This window comes from Fukomys damarensis, unplaced genomic scaffold (genome assembly GCF_012274545.1).
Source record: "Fukomys damarensis isolate Sample0158 unplaced genomic scaffold, DMR_v1.0_HiC HiC_scaffold_10, whole genome shotgun sequence".
In the NCBI taxonomy this organism is placed as follows: domain Eukaryota; kingdom Metazoa; phylum Chordata; class Mammalia; order Rodentia; family Bathyergidae; genus Fukomys; species Fukomys damarensis.
The window spans coordinates 24,201,275-24,210,678 of NW_022900922.1; the positions used below are offsets into that span (position 1 = coordinate 24,201,275).

At 34.5% G+C, this 9,404-nt stretch overlaps 1 protein-coding gene and 1 pseudogene across 3 annotated transcripts in view; one reads left to right on the forward strand and one right to left on the reverse strand.

The window, feature by feature from the left end:
- Nucleotides 1-9,404, forward strand: part of Nup153 (nucleoporin 153) — a 70,585-nt gene that overhangs the window by 23,492 nt on the left and 37,689 nt on the right. For all 3 annotated transcript variants that reach the window (XM_033761903.1, XM_010622910.3, XM_010622911.3), the window contains exons 6-11: nucleotides 2,713-2,829; nucleotides 2,929-2,970; nucleotides 3,056-3,109; nucleotides 5,498-5,644; nucleotides 8,117-8,166; nucleotides 8,360-8,489. In XM_033761903.1, the coding sequence (XP_033617794.1) occupies nucleotides 2,713-2,829; nucleotides 2,929-2,970; nucleotides 3,056-3,109; nucleotides 5,498-5,644; nucleotides 8,117-8,166; nucleotides 8,360-8,489 (540 nt within the window). The remainder of the gene's footprint in view (nucleotides 1-2,712; nucleotides 2,830-2,928; nucleotides 2,971-3,055; nucleotides 3,110-5,497; nucleotides 5,645-8,116; nucleotides 8,167-8,359; nucleotides 8,490-9,404) is intronic.
- On the reverse strand, nucleotides 2,062-2,515 carry LOC104861460 (annotated as a pseudogene).

The following is a 9,404-nucleotide window of genomic DNA, read 5'->3' on the forward strand; positions in this document are numbered from 1 at the left end:
AAACAACAAAAAAAAAAAAAAAAAAAATCTACCAGAGCTAATAAGGACAATAAACAAAGTCCGTGTATTTATGTATATGTATCAGCTCTGTAGAATTGGAAATTGAATAACTTTGAAAGAAACAATCAATTCAAGGTAAATTGTATCATTTTCTCTCCTTTGTCCTGCCATTTTCTTGAAGATTGTAGAAGTTCTATTTTGTTCATAGCTTGCTTTGGTGCTTTTGTTTTACTTTAAAGATTTTGACTTTTCAAAAAATTTGTAGTGGTTGTCCTCTGGATTGAGCCCAGGATCTTTGCACTGTCCTAAATCCCCAGGCTTTAAAAATTTTTTGAGACAGGGTCTTCCTGAGTTTCATAGGCTGTGATCCTCTTCTTTTAGCCTCTCAGAGTACTGGGTTTACAGTGTGTGCGATTATAACCCCATTGACTTTTTAAAGGTGGCAGATCATTCTTTACATAGGATTTCAGAAAGGAAAATCTTACTAAAATGGCAGTCCATGGCTAGCATAGGAAACATTTGAAATTAGTATATTTGAAGATTTAGTTTTGTTTTTAAGGTAGCCACTTGGTTTCCTGCTTAGAGGATTCTTCTTTATGTAAAGACAGCAATTTTGAGACTTGTTTCTGAGTATATTTATGAGGGCCAACTCTTTTATAAGAGAAAATGTTAACTGGATATTGGTGTTACGCAGGGAGCTTTTTATAAAGCTGAAGCTGGATTGTGGATTTTAGTCCGCTTCTAAGATGCTGAACTATTAAGATGTTACAAGTCTCTGATTTGTACAACAGTTTTTTAATATGTTCCTGCTACCGTTTCCTTTGTTGCTGGGAGTGAGTCCTATTCTTTAGAATCTTTCTTAACAGAGGCTTTCAAATGTTTATAAATAACATTGTTCTGTTTTTGTCGTGCTAGAAATCAAGCCTAGGGCCTTGAGTTTTCTAGTCACGTGCTTTTACTGAACTGTGGCCCTAGTACTGAACTTGGCAAGTTTGGGATAAAGTATTTGCTGTTCCATTTTGGAGAGTTAGAGCTAGCAGGCGTATGTATTAAAGACTTTTTAATTCAGTTCCTTTTTTTCTTTTTTGAACTAGGGACCTTGTGCTTGCAGGGCAGGTGGTGGAACCACTGAGCTAAAATTCCTGGCCCCTGTTCCATTTTTATTGGTAGATGAACTGAGGCCCTAAGAAGCAAGTGGAATTTAGTGAAAGGACAGGCTGTTGTATTTTCCTGGTGGATATTTTTTAATGTTTTTCATGTTTGCCAAAGTTTTTAGCCTCAAAAACAATGCCTAACGGACATCACGTTTTTAGTAAAACAAAAATAGAATATTGCAGCTGTTCTGAAAATGAATTTTTAATATCTAGTTGAGAAACAGTATTACTCAATTTTTATAAAAAACTGGGTTATAATTTGCTTGTGATACTATCTTTTCTCATTCATTGTCATATTACTTGGTTTTGTAGTATCTGCTTGGTTATTGGAACATAATGCATTCTTGAGAAAAAGAAATGTTTTTGTTGGAATTTTAAACATAAAGAGGGTACTCATTTGGTGTTATATTGACATTTGAGAACTAAGACATTTAGTATTAAAATGTTAAATTTTATTTGTTGGAGAATATTGTACTCTTAGCTACCTTGGATTTTATGCTAATGAAATTATTTTCAGGATAACAGATGCTTGCATTCATTTTTCATTAATTTAATTTTTTTTAGTCTTCTTTGGTTTAAATTTTAAGGGCGAGTGGATTGAGGTATTGCCAAGCCTTTTTACCAGTTGACTCATTTCCAATATGTAACACAAAGAGATCCTACTTTATAGGGGTATATGCCATTGTATCACTTCTGGTTATAAAAGTAGTTTCTCCAGCAAAGAATTGTTTTTTTTTTTTTTTAATTAAAAAGGAAACATTGCATTTAATTAAAGAAAAAAACACCAGAATTTTGTCTGCAAGAATGATGGAACAAATCAACTCCTGGAAAAGAGTTTAGCACCTGGCTGAACATGTTTAGTTTAGTGGAAGGCTAAAAGAAAAACAAAAATGCTACTTAACTCGAAATATTGTTAGGTATTTGCAACTCTTTCTGGGGGTGAACAAATCCCCTGGCTATTTCTCAGTATCATTGTGTGTGCAGCCCTGCCCTCTGAATGTCTTATACAGTTAAAGAGGCAACTGTTTCCACCTAGGACAAATTCTTCACTTCAGCCAACTCTTAATGGAGGGGAAACCAGCACAACACCATCTTCCCTGGACAAAGAGCATCAGGAGATAGGCCTTTTTGTTGATTTGTATATCTCTTCATATGTCTCCAGTCAGTTTCTATAGTAGTCACAGTTTCCTCCACATCTCCCAGCATCATTTTTAAATGTTGATCATAAGCATATAATCTGCATCAAAGATCTTGGTCATTCCTCATTTTCACATAAATTAGATCATCCAGGCTGAGTCTGATGAGATCCATGGTTTCTCTACAGTGGTGGTGGTTTGTCGCTGGTCCATGCTGTCCGCCATGTTTCAGACCTTGCACCCTTTGAGAATTGTATTTTTAATTAGGAAGAAAAAACCCTAAACTTTTAATGACAATTCCCAGAGTTAAGTTGCTGTCAGTATACTTACTTTATTTTACTTTTGATATCCATTCTATTTTGTACATAATTTCATTGCATGAAATAATGTGCCTTTAGTTACATTCAGAGTTTTCCTTGCAGGCACCAGTCAGAAGACAGATGAAAGCTAAGCAACTTAATGCACAGTCTTACGGTGTGACCAGTTCAACAGCTAGGCGAATATTGCAGTCTTTAGAGAAGATGTCAAGCCCTTTGGCAGTAAGTTTTTAAAATCATAGTTACATGTAGAAGTATATGAATTCAGTGGAAAATCTTTATTTTTCACAAAAAATAAATTTTGTTATTTTAACTTAACAGGATGTGAAAAGAATTCCATCTGTTGTTTCTTCTCTGAATTCTGTAAGTTGATGTTTAAGCCTGTTACACGATAAGAGTCATGTTTTTCAGTTTTCCATCTATGCTAATACTATTTTTTTATTTTTAGCCTTTTGATAGGAGTGGGATGGACACCACAGATATTTGGGCCAAAAGACAAAAGGTAAGTCAGGTTTCAGAGTATGTATCGGCAATCTTGTTGTATTTAAAGTTAGTAAGTACAAACATTGGGTTTAGTTCATAGTCATTAGGGAATGTGTGAAAATAAGCTTGTTTTTACTTGGACATGCATGCTCTGACTGCTGCCCATTCATTATTTTTTGATGATTTGGCATTTCTGTCCTCAGGTTCTTGGCAGTTGTCATAGCTGCTCTTACCCTTTTTTACTCCTAATCTTTTTTTCCCCCCTACTCTCCTTCCCACTGCCCTTTATCAGAAATTGAACTCAGGACCTTGGGCTTGCTTGTAATGCAGGCATGGTTCTTACTTTTTGATAAAATATTTGTGAACAAAGTTTGGAAACCTTCATTGAACCTAGTCTTCTTGGCAAACATTTATCATTAGATGACATATCAAATCTATTTCGTGTAATAGAATTTCAATAGGTACATATTTTATCAGCCAGCCAAAATATAATTCCAAGTTACTAGAGCTAATAAAATATAGAATGTAGATGTCTTGGTACTCTGTTAGTGCATTTATGTGGTTCAGGTTGACTTTGGAGGTTACTGTGGGAAAAATTAAAATCTGAATTATTGTTACTGAAATTTTTGCAGAGAAGAAAGCCAAAATTGAATTTTTTTCTTAAGAGTGTTGCTTTCCAATTTTTAGAATTACCTGGGAATTTGTAATTGGGCAGTAGATATTTTAGGAAAGCCGTGACAGGATTAAGCTCTTAACTTTTCTCAGATCCCCATTTATATCAGACTGTTAAAGTAAAAGTTTAACCTTGTGCCATAATAAGTTAGTGTCAGTAAGAATCTTTTATGGGAGCTGGGTGTGGTGGTGCATACCTGTGGTCCCAGTTTGTTGGGATGCTGCAGCAGAAAGAGTCCCAAGTTTGAGGCCAGTTTTGTGAGAACCTGTCTCAAAATGTAACAAAATATTATTAATGGCTGAATATTTAAATAAGTTTATTAATGTATTCCAGAAAAGGAAAAGCCAAAATACAGTATTGCAGTTCGTGTTTCGCAATTAAGTCAGCAGTCTACAGAATATAGACTGTTTCATTGAATTGTAATGTCATGTTTTTTTTTTTTGGTACCGGGGATCGAACTCAGGACTTTACGCTTGTGAGGCAGGCAGTGGAATCACTGAGCTAAATTCCCAGTGCAGTGTCACGTTTATGAAAAGGATTTAGGGGAGAGAGCTGTGAACTCTATAGAGGTTTTGTCCTGGAAACCAGTGCTGTTCACAGCTGCTGCTCAGTGAAAGGACTTTATTCATAGAATAACAATCTCTGTACAGAATAGGAGGTCTTGGGTTTGTAGTGATCTTACAACAACAAGATTTTAAAATTTTGCTTCACTGTGGCAAAGGACTGCTAACAAAATGCTTGTGTACTTAGATAATAAAATTAGTTTCAGAATCTAGGAGTCTTAATAGGAGTCTTTATGGATTAGACTTACATTATAATGTTTTTGGTTTTGCTTGTTTTTTAAATAGCAATAAAAAACAACTTAAAAGGATTTGCCTATATTTTATTTTTTTATTTTTATTATTATTTTTTTTGGTACCAGGGATCGAACTTGGAAGCATGTGCTTGTGAGACAGGGGTGGAACTACTGCCTATATTTTAATTAAAATGTTTCTATGTCATGCCAAAAATATCTTAATTCTAGGTAAAGAAAATTAGTAATTTGGGCAAAATGTGAGGAAAAACCAATTTTAGAAATATACTGCAGGGCTGGGAATTTAGCTCAGTGGTTCCAGGCCCTGCCTTGTAAGCGGCAAGGACCTGAGTTCAATCCCCGGTACAAAAAGAAAAAGAGAAAGAAACCACCGGGGAGTTAGCTCAGTGGTTCCACCACCTGCCTTGCAAGCGCAACAACCTGAGTTCAATCCCTGGAAGAACAACAACAAAATATATATATAGAAATATACTGAAAATTCCAGTAAAAGCTTAGATCTGTTTCAAATATTGCTTAGTTCCGTTTTCTGTGTGCACATGTATATACATGCATGATAAGTCATTTAAGTTGGAATAAAATTTAGTCTATTAAAGATTGAGAACTTTATATATGTACATATATGAATATAAATATATAATATAAATATATATCTTTGGTTCTAGGATTATTAGTTTTTCCATTCATTCATTTGTTCATTCAGTACCGGGGATTGAACTTAAGACCTCATGCTTGCCAGGCAAATGCTGTGTCGCTGAGCTACATCCCTGGCCCCTCCAGTTGTATTTATTTGCATCTACTGAATATCTAGGAAGTACTCTTGGTCTCTAGATCACATTAGCTATTGTCAAATATTTTCCATGAAAATGAGCCATTGCTGTATATATGAAAATGTTTATCTTCAATTTCTGTTTATTTATAAGGTGGACTCTCAGCATCCCCCTGTTCAGAGACTTATGACCCCAAAGCCAATTTCTATAGCAACAAATAGAACTGTTTATTTTAAGCCATCTCTGACCCCATCTGGGGAATTAAGGAAGACTAATCAGAGAGTAGATAAAAAGGACAATGTGAGTATGTATATTTTCATCAGTCTTTGAATATTGATGGGAGTAAGGATAAATAATAAATGTGAAGTACAACTACTCTAACATAGTCTGGCAATTATATAATAACATGACGCTTGATAATTTGTTATGATTATCAATTAGTATGTCTCTAAAACTGCTTTTACCATGAACAAATCCTAAATTAATGTTTACTAGTGAACAGTACGTATTCATTGTCTAGATTAATTTTGCCATGATTTATCTTTGTGTCTTGTTTGTATTGTTGTTGAACTGCCTGAAAGTAGATTTTGGACATCATGACTTTTGACACACCCCCCAGGTACTTTGCTATGCATTTAAGTGCTTTCTTCTGTATAATCTCAATGGTGGAAATGAATGTTAATTCCTTAATACCATATTACTTAACCCCTAGTCAACTTAAAAATTTTTTAAATTATCTGCAACATTTATACAGGCAAAGATAATAGTATAGTATATAAAATATTCATGTTATAGAAAGTATAAATCAGTCAGAAATAAAACCATCTAGACAGAATGGGCAAAGGGTAAAACATGATTTAGAGAAGAAATAAAATTAACCTGGATTAAAGCAGGAGAAAAAAAAATTATCAAAGTTACCAGGGAATATTACTTAGGAAATTCTAAGGTTATGGTAGATTCTTTATTTTTTTCCTTATGTCTTTTATTGGTACATTTTAGAGGTACATAATGATCACATTCATCATAGGGAATTTATGCTTGTACATGATATATTTTGCCTTTTTTTTTTGGTACTGGAAATTGAACTCAGAACCTTGTACTTGAGAGGCAGGTTCAGTGCCACTGAACTAAATCCTCAGCCCTCTTGCTTCATTCTTTTTTTTTTGCTATTCTCTTCCCCTTCCTTCAATCCTTTCATTTATAAAAGTTTTGTTTCCACTTTTTTCTATTTTTTTTTCCTTGTCCCTTCCTTCCTTTCCCTTTCCCCCTGCCTTGTTCTCCTTCTCATTTGTATTTAAAATGTTTTTTATAGCTGCTGTTTTGATTTGCTTTTTTGGGGATCCAAGTAAGGTTTACATGTTTCTTTTGGTTTTTTTAGCTTTTTATACTTTGAACCTTTAACCTGGCTACACTGTTTTTTGAGATAATTCATATAATATATAATTCACCTCAAGTTTATAGTTCTGTAGTTTTTGTACATTTATATAGTTATTCAGCTATCACAACAAGTTTAGAACATTTTAATCACCCTGCCCCACATTTCCCCAAATTCCCTTGCTCTTTAATAATTAATTAGCATAATATTTTCAAGTTCACCCATGTTGTAGCATATATCAGTTTTCACTCCCCTGTGCCTACTTGCTGAGCATGAATTTCATTATATGGGATATATGTTAAATTTTGTTTATCTGTTAGTCGAGAGATACTTTGGTTATTTTCACTTTTTGGCTGTAGTGAATACTCTAGTAATGTTGCTATGAACATTTGTCTATAGGTGTTCTTGTTTTTGTTTTTTTCCCCTTGTAGACATACTTTTTCATTTCTTTTGGATTTATGGCTAGGAGTAGAATTTCTGGGCACATTGTTTTTGAGTGTTTTGTGGGGGGGCATGATTTTTGGGGCAGGGTCTCTCCCTTTGTAGTTCAGGCTGTCCCTGAACTAAACTGTGTAGCCCAGGCTGGCCTTTAACTTGTAACAATCCTCCTGCCTCAGCCTCCCAAGTGCTGGGATTACTGGCTTGTTCCACCATGTCCAGCCTAGGAACATTAGTTTTTGGAGAGAGGCCAATTGTCTTAAAATGTCCCACATTATGGGTTTGTCTGTTTTCTGTGTCATTTAACTAAAATGTTTTAAGTTTACAAAGCATTTTAAAGAAATACAGTAATTACCCATTATTACTTTAGATTCACACTAGTTGTTCGCGTTTTGTCATGTGCTTGTCTCCACACATTAAATTTTTGTGTTGGATTCCTGCCCCCCATTCTGGGGATTGAACCATGGAATGGTGAGCTGTATCCTCAGCCCTTTATCTTTTTCTCTATGTATCCTACACATAATGAATCCTCCTTACACACTGCCTAACAGTGAGCAAACCCAGACATTTAATGTTAGTGCAGCACTTATCTACAGATTTTATTTAGATGTTGCTAATTGTGCTGGGGGGGGGTCCCATTTCCTGCATTGTTGTGTCTAGAATGTTTGTTTTTATTTTTTTTTGTTTTTTTTTTTGTTTTGTTATGTTTTGAGACAGGGTCTTGCTATGTAGTTCAGACTTGCCTTGAACTCCTGCCTCAGCCTGAGTGCTGGGATTACAGGCCTATATGAGTGATATTATTTTGTATAAATAATCACACTCTAACTTTTGGTTATCATTCAGAAGTCAGGGCCTAAAGTAGAAATTTCAGGATTTAGTTACTAAAAAAAAAAAAAAAAATCATCAAATGTCTGATTCCAGGAAGGATGGTATTAAAAATTACTGTTTTTTTCTTCTAGACTGGATATGAAAAAAATACTACACTCAGACAAAATAGAGAACAAGAAAGGTAATGTCATTTTACACACAGCTAAATTTCTTTGTATTTAATTTGTAAAGTCAATTTTTGATTTATGAAAACCTTTTTGGAAATGGAAGTAAAATGTAGAAACTATGCAAAAACATTTGTCAGTTTTGCTTTTTAGGTAATTAACAAATTTCCACAATAATATATCAATTTGTGTTTTCTTTTTATTTGCTAGTGGCTTTTCATACCCACATTTCAGTATTCCTGCAGCCAATGGTTTGTCTTCTGGAGTAGGTGGTGGAGGTGGCAAGATGAGACGGGAGAGAACACGCTTTGTTGCTTCTTCTAAATCTCTGGAGGAGGAGGTAGGGTTATATATACTCTTGAGATTTATTAAAAGCTTTAAGGTCCTTAAAGGAGAGACTTGGGTGGGTGTGCTTTAGGGAGACCCAGAGCAAGAACTGATGTGCTTTGAAACAGACTCTTCAGAATTATGTGCCACAAACCTAAACCAATAGAGTACCTTGAATTTTCTGAGAGTCATTAACAACAAAAACAAAAACATCACTCTTTAACTAAGAAATTGACAGGCCGAAGATTTACCTCAGTGGTTCTGCTGCCTTCCTCACAAGTGCAGGGACTTGAGTTTGATCCCTGGTTCAAGAAAAAAAAAATTCATTGACCCCCCCCCCCAAATTGCCATTGAATTATTTTTGATCCTTGGGATGTTATTGTATGGTTTTGTTTCTATACTTTTAAATGGTTGATACTATTATATATAGTTTCACCTGTCCTTTTCTACATTTTTTCCTTGTTTTGTGGTTTATGTTATGAAAGATAACTGTAGGGTATTTAATTTCATTGCTGTGAATTTATCCAGCATGAAGATTTGCTACAATTAATCCATTCATCAGGGTGTATCTGGCTTGATTTGCAATACATGCTAAAGTGAATATTTGAGCACTTTTTTTGTCCATGTGCAATATTTTGTCTGGGATATTTACCTAGGAATGGAATTAGTAGATTATAGGGAATGACACCTGGTAGATCTACTTTTTCTTTACTCTTACCAGTGCTTTTTTTGTTGACGTGAATTTTTACCAAAATGAAGTGAAAGGACATGCCATCTGAGTTTCATTTTGCATTTCTTTACTTAGTAAGGGTGTGGTGAGAGATAGTTTTTTGTATGTGGCCATTTGGGGCTTTAAAAATTTTTTTTTCCTATGGGGTTCTTTAGTTGGGAAGAATTCTTTATGTGTTCTTTTTTTTTTTTTTTTTTT